The 24,144-nt window shown below is 39.4% G+C and overlaps 1 protein-coding gene across 3 annotated transcripts in view; it reads left to right on the top strand.

The window, feature by feature from the left end:
• si:ch211-63b16.4 (kinesin heavy chain) overlaps positions 1 to 24,144 on the top strand; it is a 164,022-nt gene that overhangs the window by 33,900 nt on the left and 105,978 nt on the right. For all 3 annotated transcript variants that reach the window (XM_039738035.1, XM_039738037.1, XM_039738036.1), the window contains exons 5-8: positions 5,794 to 5,877; positions 14,399 to 14,549; positions 17,548 to 17,621; positions 19,114 to 19,231. In XM_039738035.1, coding sequence (XP_039593969.1) covers positions 5,794 to 5,877; positions 14,399 to 14,549; positions 17,548 to 17,621; positions 19,114 to 19,231 — 427 coding nt within the window. The remainder of the gene's footprint in view (positions 1 to 5,793; positions 5,878 to 14,398; positions 14,550 to 17,547; positions 17,622 to 19,113; positions 19,232 to 24,144) is intronic.

The following is a 24,144-nucleotide window of genomic DNA, read 5'->3' as shown; positions in this document are numbered from 1 at the left end:
CCACCTACCAGTCCGGGGGGGACTTCCACCATGAGTACTTCCCATTTAGGCAAGGGTCCCACCTGTCCATCATATATAATAAACAAAATTGATTAACAGTCCATGACTTCAGAGTCCACAAGAAAAGCTCAGGAAGCTCTGTATTCAGTGCCCAGCTTGAATGGCTGATACATTTTTAAGATACCTCCATTTCAGGGCCAGCAGTTTGAAAGTAGCAACTAAACTAATACAATCATAAAAACTAATCCATATTAAATCACACACCAACACCAGGAAGCAAATGATAAAGTACCCATTATTAAATTAATATGCATCTCAAAAGAAAGAAAAAAATTATACCAGTTACCTTTAAATGATAACCATATTGTAGAAACTTTATTAAATTGAAAAATCCAAAGACATGGATTTGGACTTCCAACCCTGAGGTCCTGGTACTGACACTATGTGACCATGAGCAAGTCACTTCACCTGCTTGTGCTCCAATTGAAAAAACAAAACAAATGTAACAAACTGTATCTCAAATGTTGTCATTTGCCTTGTATAGAGGCCTCAGCAAAATAAATAAATGTGAACTGTAACTTATGTAAAAGACAGTGACAATCAGCAAAGCAGCCTGCTGATAGAGGTCCCAAGGTTTGAATAGGTGGGGTACAATTTGGACAGTGGGACAGGTGAGAGGTTATAGATAACAGTTACATGGCAGGTTTTCATGTTTCTTCCTAACCCCCCATTAAGTAGCGAACCTAAGAGGTGATTTGGCATCTTTCATGTTAGGTGTATAACACAGGTAAGCTGAAAACACAATAAATCATACCTCTTATAATAACAACAGAATTGTAGTGTGGAGAATGGGGTGAATGAAACTTAGAGAATATAATGTAAAATAAAATATCAATAATATACTGCAAATATCCTTACAAGAAGTTACAGAAACTGAGGGAAAATTAAAGGATTAGCAAAGATCGTCTGGGAGAGTTTCCAGTGTCAGACCATGCGGTAATGAAATAAGAGCAAGAAGAAGCAAAGAGCTAGATATGGAAGTGGATGCATTTACATATAAAAAAATCATTTAACTAATTCATGTCTAAAGAGTTAAATTTCCACAAAGCTTTGTGGTGAAGTAAATGATTGTTAAAATTGCTTCATGTAGGACGGGGGTGGATAATCTAATTCAGAGATTGGATGTTTAGCATATGTGAAATGACTGGAGATTGCATGTATCATATAACAATCTCTTATATTCATATTATGTGATTCAATATGGATCAGTTTTTATGGTAATATTGCTTTAGTTGGTCATTTCAAACCACTGGTTTTGAATGGATGGTGAGGCTCCTGAAATGCTTCAGCCATTCATCCCAATCATCAAACATGGAGTTTTCTGAGCTTTTCTTGTGGATTTTGCAGTCATGCCTCTTGAATACTTATTGGACCATTGACATGTTTCTTCTTGTTCATCTGCTTCACTTTTCTTCAAAACCTTGTTTGAATATACGACTTATGTATAAAGATTTGGGCAATGAGTGGTGTCCATTCACTCTTTGATAATCCCCATAATAAGGAAATAGCCAAACTCTGCACATCACCAGAGCCCAGAACTGCAGGCTGAAAGTAATCCGTGCATTTGTACAACGTTAAGAGAGGGAAAACATGAGAAACAGTAACCTCTCCAAGAAAAATAGCAGCCCCCTTGTTTTAGTTAGTAAGTAGCTTAATGAACCAGTCAGCTTTTTTATGGTGTTTTGCGGATACCACCGTAGCTATGCATGCTTTTTTGTTTCTAGGTGACCAACCCAAGCAAATCAGTACAGATAGAGATGAACAGAAATAGCTTTCTGCATGTGTACAGTAAATGGGCATGTTGTTAATGAACTTTAAAAACAAAGGGAATTATTGTAGGTTATTTTTTTATATTGCTAAACATATAAACCTTTTAAAATATTTTTTTTTTATTTTAATACATTCATTTCACTACTGCATGCACACTCTGACCAGGTGTGAGTGTGGCTGCCATGCTTTGCCACACTAGGATGTGCAGCAGTGGAGAAAAAAAGAATACATTTTCAGATGGTATACAAATGTCCCAAGTTTGGCTCCTATCAGGATTTTTTTTTTTTTTGGACAATGACAGAAAACTGGAATTCCTATGACTTGTCCATTAAATTGCATGTTCTTTCTTGGGAGGTTCATATAAATGGTTTAATTACAACAAAGTAATTAATTTGCTTTCCCATGTTTGATGCTCCAGTAGCTCTTTGGACACATTGGGTGCTTTTCACCCATTAATTGTGCAAACTTTGATTTGACAGAAAATGAAAACTACAATGAAGTTTGATGGTGGCTGTGTTATGCTGTGGGGCTGCTTTTCATCAGTAGGAATGGGATATCTGGTTACAAAATGAAGAAAGAATTAGTTTTAGAGACCTGCTTTTAGTCTGCTACAAAACTGAAGCTTGTGTGAAAGTTATTCTTGTGGTAGAGCAGTCTTTCTATAGAGTGGGCCAAAGTAGTCTTTTTGTAATTTGAAGAAAAAAAGGTGATTGTCTTACAGTGGCCTAGCTAAAGATCAGTTTGATTAGAATCTGTGACACTATTTAAAAACTGCACTGCAGCAGGGTCAACTTGGAGCAAATCTGCCCAGAAGAAGGCACCAAAGTCACTATGAACACTGCACAGCTGTACATATTTACATTATAAGACCAAAAGATCTTATTGCTGCAAAAGGTGGCTGTACAAAATACTAAAGTGTGGGGACTGAATACATACAGTATGTTACTTTTAGAAAGTCACAGAAAAAAAACAAAACTAATTTTGAGTTTCAGAGCTTTGAAGTAAATAAATCACAAAACAGCTGTGATGAGTGGCCGGGGCCCATTCCCGGCCGGGACGCCCCTGCAGCTTATGTTGCAGGGGACTAAGCATGGGACACCCAGTATTTCCCCCTGGACACTAGATGGCAGCCTCCCTGAGTTGCAGCGGTGCCTCGGACTCCCGCAGGGCTTCATGGGAGTTGGAGCTTGGTGCAGCCCTGTTGGGTTCTACAGGCGCTGCCAGGGGGTGCTGCAGCAGGAGTTGTTGGCACTAGTTTCACCACACCTGGGAGTACAGCTGGATGTCGGCAATCAAGCACCTGGAGCACTTCTGGGTGCCCAATAAAAGGAGCCAGCAACCACCACTCATTGGTCAGAGTCGGGAGGAGGAGGACAAAGCTTGGAGGAGGAGTGGTGGTGGAAGAGAAGGAGGAAAGGACAGTGTGTGGTGTGTTTTGGTGTGTTTATTTTTTATTTGTTGTGCCTGTGGGGATTACAGGGAAAACGTGCCCCACAGGTGAAGAAACAGTAAAAGTCTTTTTATTTTATACGTGCCACCAGTGTGAATCTCTGTCGGGCCGGGCGCTTATATGGCGCCTTGTTACATAGCATTTCAGTGATCAACAGACTCATCCTTTAGCAAGCCACTATTTACATAATCTATATGTATATTTTTTACATATACTATATTTATTGGTAGAATAACAAATCTTATGTCAGTCAGTCAATCAGTCATTATCCAACCCGCTAGATCCTAACACAGGGTCATGGGGGTCTGCTGGAACCAATCCCAGCCAACACAGGGTGCAAGGCAGGAACAAATCCCAGGCAGGGCGCACACACACGCACACCCACACACCAAGCACACACTAGAGACAATTTAGGATCAAATCTTATGTTCCACGTGCAAAGTTATTTTATTATTATCAGAGTATTTTATAAAAATGGATGTTACTTACCATTTTAAAGCCTGAAATGTTTTTCACTGGCAGTGGTGCAAACTTCCAAGTGGTATATCATGTTCATGGTAACAATACAATACAATACAATACAGTTTATTTTTGTATAGCCCAAAATCACACAGGAAGTGCCGCAATGGGCTTTAACAGGCCCTGCCTTTTGACAGCCCCCCAGCCTTGACTCTCTGAGAAGACAAGGAAAAACTCCCAATAAAAACCTTGTAGGGAAAAATGGAAGAAACCTCGGGAAAAGCAGTTCAAAGAGAGACCCCTTTCCAGGTAGGTTGGGCGTGCAGTAGGTGTCAAAAGTAGGGGGTCAATACAATACAATATACACAACAGAACAATTCCTTAAGACAGCATAATAAAAATTTTAGAATTACGGTTTAACAGTAGATGATATGACATAATTAGGTTTGGATATTTTTAGAGTCCTGGAGACCTCATCCATCTAGCTGCATCTCCATTTGGCCATGCCACGGCTGAAACATTGCTCCGATGAAAGGACCCCTCTTTCCCATGATTCCTGTGATCCTCCATCAGGGATGACTTTACCTTTGGCAGGCAAACAACTTGGCAGGTGGGCCGTGGCACCAATGGCCACATTTGGGTACCGAGAAAAGAAACAGAATAGGTGAGGGTTAGTATTCAAATATAATTATCATGACAGACATCAACCCCTGTGTTATGATAATTGCCATGTTGACTTATGAGGACTTTTTTCCATTGGAATTACAATGCTGGTGATAACCTCATCGGTATGAACAGAAGGGTTTCTCGGTTTTAGTGTTGTAAAATAAAGTAAAACCCACCACTTTTTTTTCTCATTGCTAAATTGTGCCGTTCGCGGGATAACTCACAACATGATATTGTTTCATGAATCCCGCAAAACCTTGTGAGAATCTGATCTCTTTTCTATAAGCCATCTTTCACATTGTTGGTGAGCAGGCCTGTAATAGTGGTGTCATCAGCAAAGGCAACGATATAGCTGGAGCGGTGTCTGACTCCACAATTAGAGATGAATAAGGAGTACAGCTGGGGACACACTACTCTGTGGGGTGTCCTTGTTGAAGATTAATGTACAGAAAGTGATGCTGGTAACCAACCCATGTATACCAGGGTCTGCTGCCGAAGAAGAGAGTTGAACTATGTTTCAAGTCTAGTAGTGTGGTTTAAGAGTACAACAGTTTTAAATGCAAAGCCATGGTCTATAAACAGTACTTATGCACAGCAGGGTGTTTGCCAACACATATGAAGTGAATAAGATCATGGCATTCTTTGTGTATAGTTGTGGCAATAAACTAGTGAAGATCCAAACTATCTGAAATATTCAGTTTTAGCACCAGTCTCACACAGCCTTTCACCTCAATGGGAGTAAGTACCTCTGATCTGTAGTTACTAAGATAGTCCACTTTTGTCTTTGGTATAAAGGTGTGGATGGGTGGAAGGAATACAGGAACCCACAGAAAATGTTGGAGTGACAGCTGGGTTGCCCCTTTTAATTTTGGGGCAATAAACAACAAAACAGGTTCTCATGGACACAAAACAGAACAAAAAGCAGTTTTCTTGGCTTTGAAAGCAATGGCTCTTTAAGGATCACGGAATTCCACCCTCAAGGTTCGTCCAGGTCTAAATAAGACTTCCTCCTTTGGTAGAGTCGGGTTTTTATAGCTGTCCATATAGAAGGGATGGGGTTAATTGCCAGTGAGAAATAACAGTGTAATTGAAAACGGTGTGCATGATACCTGGTGACTGTAAGTTAGCCCGCCTCAACTGAGTAGGGTCATATGTGCACTTGTCACTTTATAAGCCATCTATGGATGGCTTTGTTTGCCTCTTAATGGTGTCTGGAGAGGTGTCAGTTCCTAGTGAAATTAGCACTTCACAAAGCAGAATTCAGAAAATGACTTATCAAATATACCTTTTTTTGTAGTTTGCAGTATTTCTATGTATATATGTGAAGTCATACAAAGCAAATTATACTGTGATTTTTCTTTTTTCCAAATTTTTTTTTTTAATAAAAGGGACATCAGCCTCACATGATGGAGTTTGATGCCATTTGGGATGAGAATGCTTCTCAGAGGGATGTCTATGAGTCTACTGCCAAGGTAAGCTCTTTTTACTTGGTGATGCTTTTAAACATTTAGTCGAAATAAACAAGAAACTTAGGTCAAGCTTACGTTCATCACTCTTTACTCCCTCCCATAATACACTTGTTCCTATACCGAGTCATTAGAACGTGAAACCTTTAACTGTATGATTGAATGCAAGATGTCGGTTCCAAACAAATTGGCACACTCATGTAGACACACATACCCGGCCAGGTTGGAGTGCCCAGTAAGCCCAGCATATTTGCAGTGTGAAAGGAAACTGGGATGTGTAAGCATAACTCACATATGTACCATGCCCTCCATAATGTCTGGGGCAAAGACACATTTTCCCTTGATTTATCTCTTTGCATGGGAGGGATATGCAAAAAAGAAGTTAATGTGACTGCTTTAATAGACCTGCCATTGCTGTGTCCCATACATGGTGTCCTAAAATGGGGGGGGGCATACAGAAAAAGTGTTAGCATACATTTTGGTCACACCATATATAAATGACAATACCCTTATATGAAAGTCTGCAATGTGCATTTTGCTCATGTCTGAATTGTTTGATTTGTAATTTAAAAATGTGCAGCACAGGGTAAATCAAGGAAAACGTGTCTTTTTCCCAGACATTATGGAGGACACTGTATATGAACAAGAAAATGTAAACTCCACACAGCCACTGCCCAGGCCAGAATCTGAACCCAAGCTGTGCTGTTCAGCATCACCATACTCTCCGGAAACTCATTTGTGATTGAATTGTGATTTTTCTGTTGTTCTTTGTCTGTCTGTTTTAAATGGGGGCTTCCATATTTTCTTAATTAACGGCTGTGCTAATGGTGGGTGTCTGCTGGAACAACTTTATGAAGGAAACGGATGTATCTATATGTTAATCAACAGTGCCCTACTGCTGATTTTTATTTTGTAAATTAGTGGTGACATGTTGCTTTGTCCATGGAATAATTTATCTACACATTTTAACACAGTATAAGATATAAATAAAGTGAAAATTATGTTGCACCCTGAGGTAAAGCAGACAGCATAAAAGAGTACACCCCCTTTGAAAGCTAACGAATCCAGACATCTCTCTTTACAACGTAAGAAACATTTGAGGTTCCAATATAATGGAAGTGTGTCAGCAATACTGGTTTATCAGCTACAAATGACACAAGTCAATACTAATAAGTAAAGTATGATTTTATTTTTTACAAAATAGTAAAAAGGCCAGCTTGCAAAAATGAATTCACCCCTGTAAAATGGCATTGAATACTCAAAACATTTTTTCCGAGACACATTAAAGGTAATTTATCAGCAGATAAGTATGTTGAACACTCAAACAGGTGTAATAAGTTCACCTTCAACTAAAGTGACACTTAACCCACTGAATGACCCCTGGATTTAGTGCCTTAACAGTGACAACATATGGGAGAAAATTGTCTGGAAACTTAGGTTGGAAAATTATTTCATTACACAAAAGAGGACAAGGGTACAAGAACATTAGCAAGTCACTGTTATTAAGCCACGATACAGTATCACAGTGTTCCAGAAATTCGAGAAGTATGGACTTGTGATAAGTACACTGACATTTTCAGGCTGTTGTTGTAAGATATCACCTCATGAGGAAGATTTTTAGCTATGGAAAAGCACAAGAAAACCACAGAACAAGTGCTTCAGGGTTGGCTGGCAAAAGCTGTGGAAAGCATAACTGGAGTGCCAATTTCATCCCATGCAGTAAGATGTACCCTGCACAGAAGTAGAGTTCACTGTTGTGGTCCACACAGGAAGCCACAGCTGAAGTCAAAGTAAAGGAAGTTTAGCCTTTGATAAAACCTGTATTAACAATAGTAAAGACTTTTGGAAATCTGCTCTCTGGTGTGATGACACCAAAATCAAACTTTTTAGACACAATGCTGCCTACAATGTTTGGAGTTGCAAGGAGAAGGAGCACAGCAAAGGTTTCACGATTGCCACATATGAGGGTGCATGATTGCAGAATGGAAAAACTATATTTCATAAATGACATAATGAATTCATAGAGGTACTTCAAAATCTTGAAACAAAAGATGCTTCTCTCCATACCCTGGGTTGTCGGGCTATTTTTCAGTGTGACAATGACCCAAACATTCTTCCAAAGCCACTGCTACATTCATAAGAATGAACAAAGTGAAAAGTGCTGGAGTGGCCTAGTATTGTCACCCAAAATCAACTCTATTGAGCACCATTGGGAAATTTTGAAGATACAAGTTGCTCTCCATCAAACATCAAGGCAAGCAAGGAAGTCATCCTCCAAAAGTGTAACAGGATAGATGTGACAATATGCCTTGAATGTGTACACTCAGTGCCATATCATGTGCATTTCAGGTAAGCCACCTGAAGCTATGCATGTTGGGCTTGGCCAGCACTTGAATGGCAGACCATCTTAGCTTGGGGTTACTGTTGGAAGAAGTGTTGGTGAGGCCTTCAGGGGGTGCTTACCCTCTGGTCTAGATGTGAATCCCTGTGACCCACTGCAGTAATGGGAATGCTGTTCTGCAAAAATGGTGTCGTCCTTCGGATGAGAGAAAAAACTGAGGTCCTGACTCTCTGTGGTCATAAAAGATCCCTGGGTATCTTTTGAAAAGAGTAGTGTGTTCCTCGATGTCCTGGCTAAACTGTCCACCTTGACCTTGTCATTTTGGTCCCCTAATCATCCCTTGTCCCTCATAAGCTAACTCTAACTACTTCAGCACCTAATAGCTAATGTGAGGTGAGTGCACTAATGCAAAAATCACTGCTGTCACATCGTCCAAGTGTATGCTGCACATTAGTGGTGGTTGAAGTTAGGAAAGTGCTATATACAGTAAATGTAATTATTAAAGAAAAAAATAGCGAATTAATAAATAAAAATGTTGTATGATTAAAGAATCATCAGTTCATTACTAAAAGGTGATGATGAACATATGAAACACCAGATTCTATCTGCTATGCAATAAAATTCTAGAGTCTGGTTGTGTGTGTCTGGCCCCTTCAAGCACTCTGATTGGTCAGTTCAGCTGTGGTCTGATTGGTCAGTTTAGCTTTGGTGGCTCGGTGGTAGGGATGATGAAGAGATACTTTGGCAGTGCAAAGTTCAATTCCTGATTGTGATAATTTTATTTATTTTTATTAAAAGGAGTTCAAATGGAGAATTTCAATGACAACAAAGCAAATATCTTATTGAGTGACATTGGGTCGCTAAATACTAACAAGGTGTAACCTGAGTCATCTTCAAAGATGGGAAGAATTCCCAAGAATATAGATGATGTTTTCACAGTGGGTAACGGGGGACCTTCTACGATTGGTGGTAGCCATACTGCTTACGGTTGGAAAAAAGCAACTTCATTCTTTCTACGACTTCAGTAAGTTGCTCCAATTACGTTAGTAAAACTAAACACTCCTGCAAATTGCCTTTTTTTATATTGGCAAAAACATGTGGAAGATGCCACATGGAGACTGGCAACCTAACTGGAGTTGTACTGGGAACCTTGCTTGACTGGGATGCCCACAACGTGGAAGGACTCGGGGAGACAACCTGTGCAGGACATTGTCTCTCCCAGAATGCTAAATGGCAGCCCCCTGGGCTATAGTGCCTCCACTGATTCCCACGGGGAATACTGGGAATTGTAGTTCATTGCCTCAGCTCTGTTGGGTTCTGTGGGTGCCACCAGGTGATGCAGAAGGGACTAGAGAGCCCTGCTTAGTCAAGCTCTAGCCTTACCAGGAAGTGTTCCTGGGCCATGGCTTTGGGACACCGTAAGTATTTCTGGGTTTTATATACAGTAAAAGGAGCAGAGAGACACAGAGTCGGGAGGAGACAGAGGGAGTGCTACCTGTGCTTGTAGTTGTAGTTGTGGTTTGGGAAACACAATAAAATCCTTATTCATTGGCAACTTGTGTCCAAGCCATTTGTGTCGGGTGTTTGGAGAGCTGCAGCACTCCCTGGAAACCACACTTGTTATGTTTTATATATGTGCACCCACACCATACAAAAATTGAATGTATTGCCTCACTGGTTGGTTAATAGCTTCCAGCGCAGTGGTTATGCTGGAGTAAATCTTGGCTGAGATACTCCTGACCTGTCGGCCAGTTTCCTAAAAAATGACAACAGGCATCCGATATAAACTGGTGAAGAACCAAAAAAGTTCTTCAGTGTAAAGATGCAGCTTTGACCCTCTTCAAAGGGAACTAAAATATAGTTTGTACGTCATAATTATCATTTTTGAGCTCTAATATGTCTGTCATGTCAATACACATTCTAATAACTGCTCAGTGAAATGAATTATAAGCATGAGTTGTCATTTAACTGGTTTAGCTGCATTTCCCTACTTGATCACCATTTCATTGAAATGTTGAGTATAGATGAGTTAGAGTCTGGTAAAGTTAGTAAAGGGTACATAGCAGTGTGTGGGGTTTAGAGTAAAATAGTGCATCTAGGGCTCTGTAAGTATGAACAGCTGTGAAAGAGGACTGCTGCATGATGTTTAGTGTGGAGGTTGATTGATCAATTCAGCTATTCCACTTTGTGGGTCTTTATTGGGGCAACACAGTCGCCGGAGAAGGGAGCAAATCAAAAGCAAAGTATAATTGTGGAAGTAAGGAGGAAATTTGAGAGAACAGAATCAGGGGAAGCCATGCAAAGGAGCTGAGTGACAGACACTCCTGGGGTGGACTGAATTGCTCCTGCTGAATAGTAGAGAGCAGGAGCAATTGAATGCAGGACAAGGTAGTCAGAAATTTTCTTTCATATTTTTTGATATTACTCTGAAACTACTTTGATGTCTTTTTTTGATGCCATTTTGTGTTCTTAGAGGCTGACCAGTTGTTTTGGCAACCAGATGCAATTGCTGTCACATGACTGGTATTGATGCAGTGTGTGACTTCATTGAGGTTGCTAAATGGCAGCCCCCAGATTCTCAAGTATGCTATGATGGATTAAAGTCATCTCAGTAAAATCTTCCTTAGTGCAAGTTTTTAAAATTGTTGTAGTTCTAATCAGGTTCATTTACTTTGTGTCTCCTACTTTTGCTTTTATAGTCCATGAGGTTTGTTTGGCCTTTTTCATGATCATTTTCACTTTGACTTTTCTGGTTTTCACGTGTGCCTGTCCATGACAATGCCATTGCCTTATTACTTTAACATATCCTGGTCTCTATCCTATTTGTTCTCACAAATTTCCAAAGCTTTTCATCTGCTCCATCAGGCAGAAACTGTGAAGATGTGTGGGTTGGAGAAGCCCAATGGCATTCTGCTGTACTGTAGGTGACCACAAGGAACCAAGTAGAGACTATTCTGCCTTTAGGAAAGATCAGGAGGGACAAATAAAATAACCTCATTGGAACTGTTTTGCTCTTTGCGATTTTTGATGATTAATACCTAAGTGAGTTGACTGGTTTTAACTTGTGTCTGAGTTGATTCTTGCTTCATGTTGCTCTTTAGTGCCTTCCACTCCTAGCTATATTCTGTAAAATTTTCAGAACAATTTGGGGATTTTTTTCCCATTTTGTCCATTAAAATTCAAATTTAAGAGAAATTTATAGTCATTTTTCTGCATTGTTAATAATACAATGGAGTTTGTCTCATATGCACACATATATTGATGGGGTGTAGTCACGTCGTTTTAGGAAGTCATCTTTTTCGAAGGAAAGGTGTATGCTGTTTAAGTTTATGCACTTTCTTTCAAATAAAAGAAAGCCCTTTTCCTTTTTAAGGTTCGGTTTATGTTGTTTTTACTCTTGCCTGTTTTTTTTTCTTTTTTCTTTAACTGTAATCTTGTTTTGCTTTTTTAATTGGGTGCTTGTGACTCTTATTTTGAATATTGTTTGCTTTGGTTGGAGGATTTTTTTGCCTTAAGGTATCCATTGGGTTAGTTTGCTTTCAAAATATATAGTTTTAATTTTGATTCAAGATGTTATATTGTCAATATTCTAATGGCATTATTGTTGATTTCTATTGCTAAGACCCCTCCAGAATATGTGGTTATGGACTGTCATTCATGACATGATGAGATAAAGAGTCAACCAGGGGTATTCTTCCCTATCTGACTATCCGATCCCAAAACTCTTCAAACCTTTTTGAAAAAAATATTTGTTTTGTTATGTTTTGCCGGTTTTTGAACTCTCCGCTGGGAGAGGCTAAGGCTAAGGTTACTAATAGTTGTTTTCTTGCTTCTGACCCTCGCTATGATTTTTCAACTACATCCTTGTCTTTCTGTCACCCACTAAAGTCTCGTGCTTGCTGGGCATAACAGTGGTGGTCTCAAACTTTGTTTTAAGAACTCTGCTTGACCAGACTACTCTCTGTTTTTGCCCTTCAGTGTAATCTCCACCTCACTCACTGAACAAATTGTCTCCCTTTTTCATCCTTTCTTTTATGAGAAGATGAAAAGAGAGCAATTGCAGACTATACAGTATGTCATCAGAACCATTGACTTAAGGCATATCAGATGTAGCCCACGCTGGTAAGATTTGATCATAAAGCCAGAAAATGGTAAGGGGTTGATGGAAACATTTAATTTTTTTTCTTTTCTAATGTTTATAGGACATATGTATACAGAAATCAATCATCAAGTTACATTAAGTTACAAGTTATATTACCTTACAAGTCACCTTACCTTACAAGTTACATTAACTTTCAAGTTGTGCTTGAAAGTTTGTGAACCCTTTAGAATTTTCTATATTTCTGTATAAATATGACCTAAAACATCATCAGATTTTCACTCAAGTCCTAAAAGTAGATAAAGAGAAACCAGTTAAATAAATGAGACAAAATATTATACTTGGTCATTTATTTATTAAGGAAAATGATCACATATTACATATTAGTGAGTGGCAGAAGTATGTGAACCTTTGCTTTCAGTATCTGGTGTGACACCCCAATAACTGCAACTACATGTTTCCGGTAACTTTTGATCGTTCCTGCACACCGGATTTGAGGAATTTTAGCCCATTCCTCCGTACAGAACAGCTTCAACTCTGGGATGTTGGTGGGTTTCCTCACATGAACTGCTCACTTCAGGTCCTTCCACAACATTTCGATTGGATTAAGGTCAGGACTTTGACTTGGCCATTCCAAAACATTAACTTTATTCTTCTTTAACCATTCTTTGGTAGAACGACTTGTGTGCTTAGGGTCGTTGTCTTGCTGCATGACCCACCTTTTCTTGAGATTCAGTTCATGGACAGATGTCCTGACATTTTCCTTTAGAATTCTCTGATATAATTCAGAATTCATTGTTCCATCAATGAAGGCAAGCCGTCCTGGCCCAGATGCAACAAAACAGGCCCAAACCATGATACTACCACCACCATGTTTCACAGATGGGATAAGGTTCTTATGCTGGAATGCAGTGTTTTACTTTCTCCAAACCTAACACTTTTCATTTAAACCAAAAAGTTCTATTTTGGTCTCATCCGTCCACAAAACATTCTTCCAATAGCCTTCTGGTTTGTCCACATGATCTTTAGCAAGCTGCAGACGAGCAGCAATGTTTTTTTTGGAGAGCAGTGGCTTTCTCCTTGCAACCCTGCCATGCACACCATTGTTGTTCAGTGTTCTCCTGATGGTGGACTCATGAACATGAACATGAACATTAGCCAATGTGAGAGAGGCCTTCAGTTGCTTAGAAGTTACCCTGGGGTCCTTTGTGACCTCGCCGACTATTACACACCTTGCTCTTGGAGTGATCTTTGTTGGTCGACCACTCCTGGGGAGGGTAACAATGGTCTTGAATTTCCTCCATTTGTACACAATCTGTCTGACTGTAGATTGGTGGAGTCCAAACTCTTTAGAGATGGTTTTCTAACCTTTTCCAGCCTAATGAGCATCAACAACTCTTTTTCTGAGGTCCTCAGAAATCTCCTTTGTTCGTGCCATGGTACACTTCCACTCACATGTGTTGTGAAGAGCAGACTTTGATAGATCCTGTTCTTTAAATAACACAGGGTGCCCACTCACACCTAAATTGGCATCCCATTGATTGAAAACATCTGACTCAAATTTCACCTTCAAACTAACTGCTAATCCTAGAGGTTCACATACTTTTGCCACTCACAAATATGTAATATTCGATCATTTTCCTCAATAAATAAATGACCAAGTAGAATCTTTTTGTCTCATTTGTTTAACTGGCTTCTCTTTATCTCCTTTTAGGACTTGAGTGAAAATCTGATGATGTTTTAGGTCATATTTATGCAGAAATATAGAAAATTCTAAAGGGTTCACAAACTTTCAAGCACAACTGTATATTCTTTAGTTATCCATATTCCTGAGTATATCCTGTGAGAATACTCTTAATATGACAGTCTGCTGTAATATTTGAGTAAACGTACACAATTGATGTTTGAGATAAATATTGTTCCTGAGGATGATACTGTTAAATCTTTCTTGTTTTTTTAAATGGCATCATATATTATTTGAAAACAGCAGCTTTATTCCTTCCTCTGATGTGTATGTGTTGATTTGCCTTGTGGTTTATTGCAGAGAAAACCAAATTACAACATCATTTGTCATTTTTTTTTCCCAGCCACTTGTAGCTTTGGCATTACAAGGGTATAATGGATGTGTCATAACATATGGATCCCCATCAAGTGGAAAAACATTCACTATGCAAGGTGGAGGTCTCTCTGGAAAACAAAGAGGAATTATTGCTAGAGCTGCTGAAGATATTTTTCAAAGTATCCTTTTTATTGCAAACATGGATTAGTCCAGCATGATTTTATTCCTTTAACATGATGATGTGGTATTTTAATGAATGATAGAGAAATGTGGCTTAGACTTTAAGAAATCAACTGAAAGTCACAATATAACCACATTTGCAGGAATAGATTTTGTAACAGTATAAAGTTAATAAAGTTAAAATTAAAAAAAAAAAAATTTCTATGTGAAATAGTGGTGGACCACTCCTGTCCTGAAGTGCACCAGAGATTGCAGGTTTTAAACAGTTTCTTAATTACGTGGAAATCAATTTTTGCTGGTAAAGTTTTGCTTGGTCCTGCTTTTCCTCTGCCACGTTACAAATTCCCATTGATTTGGCAAAGGCTTTCCTAAGAAAAATCAACCAAAACAAATAAAAGTGAATTAGCTTCTATCAATCAAAAGCTGTTTGCTTTGTAAATACTTTTTTTTTTTTTTAACCTCAGCTGCTTTGTGACAAACACGCACAGGTACAGGTGATACTCAGTCAGGAGGGTAGGTTTTCGGTTCCTCATTGTTCACTGGCTATTGGCCACTTATGAAAATTAAGAAAATGAGCAAAAAAATGAGCTAAACTAACCAAAAATGTGCAGAAGGAATCAATATCTATGCAGGTAACGGTGTGAAAACTGTACACATCTCCCCGAATTTCATCCATCCATCCATTATCCAACCTGCTATATCCTAACACAGGGGTCTGCTGGAGCCAATCCCAGCCAACACAGGGCGCAAGGCAGGAAACAAACCCTGGGCAGGGCACCAGCCCACCACAGGGCGCGCACACACACACGGGACAATTTAGGATCGCCAGTCCACCTAACCTGCATGTCTTTGGACTGTGGGAGGAAACCAGAGCACCTGAGGAAACCCACGCAGACACGGGGAGAACATGCAAACTCCACGCAGGGAGGACCCAGGAAGTGAACCTGGGTCTCCTAATTGCAAGGCAGCAGCGCTACCCACTGCGCCATCGTGCCACCCCCGAATTTCATAAAAGCATAAAACCCATAGCATTGACAACTTATTACAATGCAACCTGAGAACTAACTTAATTAAATGAGGAGTAGCTGGTGTCACTTTGGCCTTTTAGAACAGGACTGCTAACCCCTGGTGACGGCACAGTTGATTAAAAGGATGTTGCAATTTTTGGTCTGATGGAAAATGTTTTTGCCCAAGCAGGATAACATGGGAGACACACCCACCAACCCAGCATTTTCTAGAGGCTTTTCCTGCAGAGGGAAAATGGGGCCAAGGAAGAGCTGCCTGAAGTGCTTCCTTAGTTGGAATTTTAACAGATCATAATTAGTTCTGTGTATCTTTCTCTTTATCCCTCGTTTTAATTTCAGTTTTCAATTTCTTTTCATAAAGCTCACTTTCACTTATGAGTATGCTTTCAAATCTTAACAGATCGAGTAAGAAAACAGTAATCCATTATTAACACAAAAGAATGTTGAAACCAGCAAAGAAACATTAAAGAAAATATAGATAAATATGTATATTGGGCCATGTAGGGGAAATCCACACCCTAAACCCAGACTTCTTAGAAATATGACCTTCTGGACCAAAAACACATTTTATTTCCCATAAACCATCTCATAAATTCCAATCCACACCAGTAGATATTGTCAGTACTTTGACCAACTCAATTCTTGACTCAAAATCACCTGGCTGAAACATTTCTGGTGCATCTAAGGTGTGGCCAAGAACCACTTCAGATCAGATTGGATTCCATTATGACATGGGAGCCCCTTCCAAGTAGCTCCCAGCTCCATTGTCATCCAAAGAACCGCATAAGTGAAGCATCTTTTTCCGTTGCCAGTGTGCAGATAGCTGGGTCCAGCAACTGTGAGCATTATAGATCCATTATGTTCTTTCAAGGGAAGAAAATGGGCATTATGGCATGTTGATTTTTGAAACATTCTTGGAACAGAACACTGAAGAGTCTAAAAATGCTCAAAGAAGGAAGACATAAATAGAAGCAGTTAGGAACCAAGTTTTCTTAAGGAGAAACAAAGAACAACAAACTGAAATTAGTTATAGGCATCCGATCCCAAATCTGGCATACTCTGGTTTAAAGTTGAATCTCCTTTTGCATTTCACATCATTCACACTTTGGTATAACTTGACAGTTTCCTAGAAGTACAAGGCAGCTCAAGATAGGCTGCAAGTCCTCCATATGGTAAACTTCCACATGGATCAAGTTTAGTGTTAAAAGGTAGCCTAAATTGCACATCTTTGAAATGTGGTAGGAAATTCCATGCAGACACAGGAACACCAAGCCAGGGTTCAAAGACACTCTCTTAGAGCTGTGAGGGAGCAGTACTGGCTGCGTCACTGTGCTACCCCAAAGTTAAAAAAAAAAATACACGACATAACATTTAGGTGCATTAGAGGACTGTGCAAGCACTATAGCCCTCAATGGACTGGGTTTAGTAGTTCGTTTCTAGAACTAAGTCCTTTTCAGGGTTGTGATGTGTAAAATGCTATTCCACCTAGTCCATCACAGGGACCACTCTCACTCACAAACACACACACACACACACACACCGTATTCACACACAGTGACAATTTGCAAGTGCTAATTAGCATAACCTAAATAAATAAAACACTTTTGTAACTCCTTCTGTGCTTGAGCATATCTGGCCATGATTTTTATCTTGTACTTTAAATTTTAGACAAGGTTCTGAACAAATAAATTACTGATTTGTGAACCACAGTGTTTTGAAAAAAGCTGAGCCACCAAATATGCAGTAACTTGCTTGCTGAATCTAAAATAAGAATTACTTACCTGCAAAGAAATACATAAATAAAATTCCTTTTCTTTTTAATATCTACACAGCAATAAAACCTTCATTATTTTTTCTGTTGTTTGAGCCTGAGGATAACTGGTCAAAAAAAACAACTTTTTAAACTATTCTGCTCATGTACTAATCAGTCACGGCTATGAACAAATATATCTACCTTAGCCATTACTCTCAGAAGCTGTAAACTTACATTATCGAATCCGAGCTTCATTTATTCACATTTCAAATGAGAAAATTTATGACCTGTTGGTAAGTACTTTTTTTTGTACAAGTGTTTAAAAATAATTCATTTATCTGTAATTACAGTATTGTGAAGTACTCTATCTTTTATCAAGATGAAGCAGCTCAATCACGATTATTTTTTCCATAACTAACTGAAAGTCAAAAATCAAAGTTAGAAATTATTTCTCATTTCTAATTTATGTAATGACTGTAAGTTATCAGATCAGCTGGTAGTCCCACTGTTGTGTGATTACATAGGAAATGTGCAGTCCATTTTCTCAACAATGAACCTACATAAAAATATAATACAGGGTACACAGTGTGGCATTTTGTAATGTTGCAGCCTTGTGCTGAAATAATTTAAATTCATTTTTCTCTCATTAATAAACAATACTCCATACCTCCAAAATGACAAAACAAAAATAGAATTTTATATTTTTTCTTCAAATTTAGTAAAAATTAAAAACTGAACTATAACATTGACACAAGTGTTCAGATTTATTCAGCTGTAGCCCCTTTTTGCAGCCATTAAAGACTGGAGTCTCCACACACCTGAATTTGAGGCCATTCTTATCTTACGATGGCTGCTTCTCAACCTTTTCAGCCCACTGGCCCACAGCTTGACCTGGCAGAGAGATGGTCTACTTCTGATCCACAAATAGATAGAGGTTCTCACTCCACTGCTCCCCAAACAGAGGATGGCTCATCAGATTTTAGTTTCAGAGGTTTTCAGTCATTTTGCAGAGTTACCCATCCCTGAGAGAATCCCAGCGAGGGTATCCCAATAGGATTCCCCGTGAGTTTAGTGAGAGTGTCTGGAGAATATCCCAGAGAGAGAGGAGTGTAACTAGTTATAAGAGAATGTATAACTTCTTCTGATTGGATTTAATTCACTTCCAGTTACAAAATCAGTGTGTCCTCATAGGCGAGTTCTTCTGTCAATCAGGTTTGTCATTCATTGATCTACAGCTCTATGTTCTTGCTTAAGATCTTTGCACACCTTTTGGTTCAATAAGCCTGCAGAGGGGCCTCTGGAGAGTTGTTAGTGCAACTCTGATTTAAACCTTTGTTATCTGATGAAGTCCAGGCAGATCGTGGTACATTTAAATACATGGAAAAAAATAATAAATCAGCAAATAATAAAAACCCAGGCTGTAAAACAAAAGTAAGTTTTTTATGTACTGCCCATTCAGAAGTGCTGAAATTAAGCAAACAGTTTTGAGAACACCAGAAAAGAATCAAAAACACATTTTTAATCACTCCATCTGGCCACTTACTGACCCACCTATCCAATTCAGGGTCACTGTTTTTCTGAGCAGCAAGGACATTGCATGTCAGAGTCTCACACCCAAACACCCCAGACATAAACTGAAACAATGTACTCAAAGTCAATAACTGTTCATGAGCACAAATGCATACACTTGAATACCACATGGTGTTACCACCCGGCAGAGGGCATGTTGGAAATGTAGATTTATTTATTGACTTGTGTGTGTGTTTTCTTTTTTAATTGGAACAGGACATCAATCATGCTGAAGTAAACCGCATCCACGAGACAGAAGAAAGTATTTTGCTTGAAGGGCTGACAGAAATAGAAGTTTCATCACCAGAATCCTTGCTACAGCTTTACAGAAGAGGTACAGGTGCATTTGTCAGTGTGAAGTTTCATTTTTATATATCACTGTTCACATTGTGCTGATTAGTCCTACTGTCAGTGTTGGGGCTGTATACAGTATCTAGTACATGCCACACAGCTGTTATTTTCTTTTATAGTTTCGTTCTTAGCTCCATACTTATACACCTGTGGAAGAAAGCTCAGAGGAAGACCGGAATAGTTCAACCAATCAGCTTTTATCCAATTACAGATGAGTACATGGATTCATGCGTTGCAAGAGAGAAGAGCACAGATTCCCCTTTTCGATCTGCTTTATATTCCCCCCTCCCCCACTTATCAATAAGCATAATATCGTTTATCTAAGCATTTCTTCTTATATTGCACAAATCGGCCAACCATTTCTGTTTTGTGTACGTGTCAGATGGGGCCCTAAAGAAGGAAAGGTCATCTTTCCTGTGTCGAACAGACATGCTCCTAAAGAGGAAGTTGTCCTAGGTCAGCTTACTGCACTCTGTCTTATGACAGACCTGTCGTCATAGCAAAACAGCTTTGTCAGCTTTTAGCCCTTAGTAGATTGGAAGCAGTTAATTTTTCTTTCACACACCACAGAGCATTTTTAAAATAATTTCCTAATGCTTCTAAATTTTTGGATTTAACATGTCCTACATTGTATGTAATATACTATTAATTCTACTCTTAGATTGTCTCTGTACCTAAACATGACCCAGTTTGTCTGTTATAGAAGTTTCTGCAGCTACTTATAAGTTATTTACTAAAATTTAGAAAGTTTATACACTGAGCTAAAACACTGATTTAATTATTTTTAACTGTTAATGTTTTCATAATAGATTATAGCAGTTTCACTGAATTAATGATTAGGAATACTGCCTGCAGCTTCATATACATATGTATAGGTACTGATTGATATAAACTTCTAAAAATCTTGCATTTTTTATATCATTGGGTATTTTACCTTTTCTTAAATCACTTCACCTAGCCTCCTTGGCATTAACCTTGAGTGTCTCTTGAGCTCGGAATTCTGTATAAGAATGGTTAACCCCAAGTATCTCTCAGGATAAGCTATTATGATCCCATGTACAATGTTAAACCCAAATAACTCAAGGGACAATACTCTGCTGCCATCTAGTGATTAAAATAAAATTATCTCACGATTATAAAAAAATATCCTGGAAAGGAAAAGCAGGGAAACGAGACATGATCTTCTCGAAAGACACTTAAAAGACCCGCGAGACGCAAACAATATCAAATAAGAGAGCACAGCCAGCAAAACACAACCAGCTTTATACGTCCTGCAAGAAAGACATTTAACCACGCCCGGGGTCAGAAATAAACGACAAGCATTGGTTTTACAACGTCACGCGAGACAAGGCAGTGAGCCATCATTTAAAACAAGTCCACGGACATCTAACCTAGCAGTTCGACACGCATCATGTGCTCCCAGCTCTTAAAACAACGACATACGACAAGCAGAACAGGCAGCTCGCCAGTAGCAGAAAGACAGCAGATGATCCGACGGTATCTCCTCAGCATGTGTTCAGTTGCCCCCCCATCACAACGCGGGCAGCGTTATACGTCCTGTGAGTAAGAGATGTAACTATGCCCGGGGCCGGAAATGAAGGACAAATATTGTTTTTACAAAAGATTTTTAAATTAAAAGTGAAAATAATGTATATGTAACAATTCCCATGAAAATAACAATCTCTTTAAATCGTATATATCTGGTAAACCAAACACGGGGGTGGGTGAGCGAAGCGAGCAGGGGGCGAAGCCCCCTAGTGATGAAAAAAAGAATAAACATTTCTGTGTCTTGTGACTCTGTGGTAATTCATCAGTATTAATGAGTGAGGTGGAGCCTTCAACTAGAACACAATGGAATGTAAGCAAGAAGTTGTAAAGCCAATTTTAGAAAAGACTGAATCTGAACCATTAGTTGAATCAAGCAATAGTAATGACAATGTGACTTGGTCATCAGATGTTGATATGGTTATTGAAAGTGATGTATATGGTACTGCACAACTCAACTGCTTTAATATGCCTCGCAAATTAATTTGCCCGAACTTTCACCACAGTGCAGTTAGGTGTGTGGTAAAAAGGCAAAATAATTGCGACCAAGTAGAAAGACTTTTAAGAAAGATGTTATTCCCCTAAGCACTGTTCATAATGCAGCAACTATCAATGTTTGTGTCAGGGGAAATGTGTACGTCTTGTGCTTTGGTTGTACTGACATTCTTCTCACTCATGTGCAGACAACAGAAAATATATCAGAAAAGTGCACAAAGAAACACACTTGTACTGTCCTAATTGTGATGCCAGGCTGTGCGTTGATGACTGTTTCAAAACATATCACAAAGGACGTGTACTAAGTCTGCATCAGTATGACACTCCATACTAAACACACCTCTCCTGTCATATTTATGTCACCACCTTGGTATTTGCATGTTTTTGTTATATGTAATAAATGTAATATCTTTTTACTTGTTCAAAAAATGCAACATTTTTGGCCTGTTTTTCTATGGGTAAACATAACACTAAGGAGGTTACTTGTCCTTATACTACTTAAATATAGCAACAAAAAAAGTCCGTTGATATCGCATGATAATTCAGTTTTTTTTCTTTGAATAATTTTCTACATTCCTGGGCCATCTTTTCATTATGAAGTTAACTGTGGATAATTTCTGAACTGCAAAATGTCTTTTGCTGATTTGACTTATTCCACCATAATGACTTGAGTTGTTATTTGGGTACTCTGATTGTTGTACTCGTTGAATTAATGAGAGATTCTGAATTAGCTCCCTGTGAATGTCTACAGTATGCATAGACCCTGTGATGGACTGGTGGCCTGTCCAGGACTGTTTCATGCTTTGTACCCAAGTGCTGCTAGGAATAGGCTCCAGCACCCTGAATTAAGTTATGGAAACTTATGAATATTATGTCTCTGTTTTCTAATTTCTACTTTTATTATTATAAAATTTCTAGTTGACATTTTGAAGAGGTAATATGAACGAGCCATTTACTACAGCTATCTATCTATTTTCCAAACCTTCATTTTCTGTCTCAGAGTTGCAGGAGTCTATCCCAGGAACATCATATGCAAGGCAGGAACTGACTTGAAGTTGGACACTAGAACATTATAGACCTGACATGCACACACCTTTTGTCTCAACCTGGACAGTTTTAGAATCAGTACTTAAAAGGACATGCAAATGTCTGAGATGTGTGTGGGATAGCAGATTTCAGGTTGGCAGTTCCAAGTTACACTGTACAACATCTTTTTTTTATATTGAGCATCAAAGTGACATTGTTTGCCTTAACTCACTACTGCTGTTCTGAATCATTTAATGCCTAGGTGTCCAGAGAGAGAAAAAGAGACTTAATTACTAGGAGATGAAAAGCAGAAGACATGGTTTAAAGAGTGTGGAGACTGGCCCGGCCACAGACAGGGAGACACGTTGGTTTCACCACACACACACTTATTATACATTATTTACAATTATTAAAGTGCAGACAACCCAAAAGACCCCACAAAGTCCTGGCCACAACAATGCCTCACTTTCTCTTCAGACCGCCTCCTCTCCCTTCTCCTGCTTGGTCCACTCCACTCCCGACTCTCGCCATCGTATGAAGGGAGGCGGCCCCTTTTATACACACCCGGATGTGCTCCAGGTGCTTCCTAGCAATCTCCCACCGACACGCCCCCGTGTGGCGGAAGTGCCGGCTGCACACCCGGAAGCACTCCGGGTGTCCCCAGTCTTCTTCCCCCCAGCACTTCCGGGTGTGGCAGAAGTGCTGAGGTCCAGGGCTCCAAAGGCATTGGGGTGCCCCCTGGCGGTGACCACGGGCCCCTACAGGGTGGAGCTTCAAAGCTCTGTACCCGTGGCCCCCAAAGGAACCAGGGAGGTCACCCCCACGTGGTCTGGGGAAGGCATAAGCTCTCCTCCGGTCTTCCTAGGCATCCCGGCCGGGTCGCCACCCCAGCCATCTCTGATAAGAGGCAGGCTAGCAATTGGGTCATTTTCTAAGACAGTATTCTGTGTTTGTGGGTTCATGTGAAAAATGGCAGCTCTCAACCAAGGAAAGCTCCTGGCAAAATGGTAAAGTGTCGAGTTTACAGAAAAAAGTTCAAATAAATAACAAATCATGGAAAAATTCAAAAATAGGAAAAATAGATTCCTATGTGTACGGAATTGGGATTCATAACAGCCACCAGATGTGCAGTTTTTGTTCCCATAGGTTTTGTTTGCAATGACAATATTGTGTTTGTGAGTACCACTATTGCCTGTGTGTCCTGTGGTGAACTACTGAAGATCTCAAACAGATCTCCCTGAAAGATGTTTGAGAATGATGGTCTTATTTGGCATACCAGTATTGTGAGTTTTGCTGAAGGCACACAATGTTCTAGAATTGCTGAAAACCCATGTATGTTAATGTTGTATTTTAAGCAAAGTTTATTTTACTTTTGATTTTGTTTCATATTTCTTGACTGGCAGTGGCAGAAGAAGCTAGTTATCTTTGGTCCCTTCTATTGTGTCTGTTGCTGTGTAGCATTAATCAGGTGGTAGTCATGTGATATAAGGAGCATGATACATAAAAAGGGACCCAGAGATGTCACAATGGGCTTTGGGGTTTGGGCTGGGATTTGCTCATTTGGAGAGAGAGAGCGAGAGAGAGAAAATGCTCTGCTTGCAGTGTGTAGAAGCAGCATCTTCTCCGAGTCTTCCTTTACCTAAAGCTCTAAAGTGGCTGCTTCTCAGGGCCATTATAATTCTGGTGTCACAGGTTAGTGGCTACTCACCAACATTGTAATGGTGCAAATCTGCAAACAGAGAAGAGGTCCGCAGTGAGTCCACAGCAGTACACTTTCCAATCAGACAGTGAACAACTACAAACATAAAGAAGAGAATTTCTGTTAAGAAA

Source organism: Polypterus senegalus, chromosome 16, assembly GCF_016835505.1.
Source record: "Polypterus senegalus isolate Bchr_013 chromosome 16, ASM1683550v1, whole genome shotgun sequence".
Classification (NCBI taxonomy): domain Eukaryota; kingdom Metazoa; phylum Chordata; class Cladistia; order Polypteriformes; family Polypteridae; genus Polypterus; species Polypterus senegalus.
This window is presented reverse-complemented; position numbering and strand designations above follow the sequence as displayed.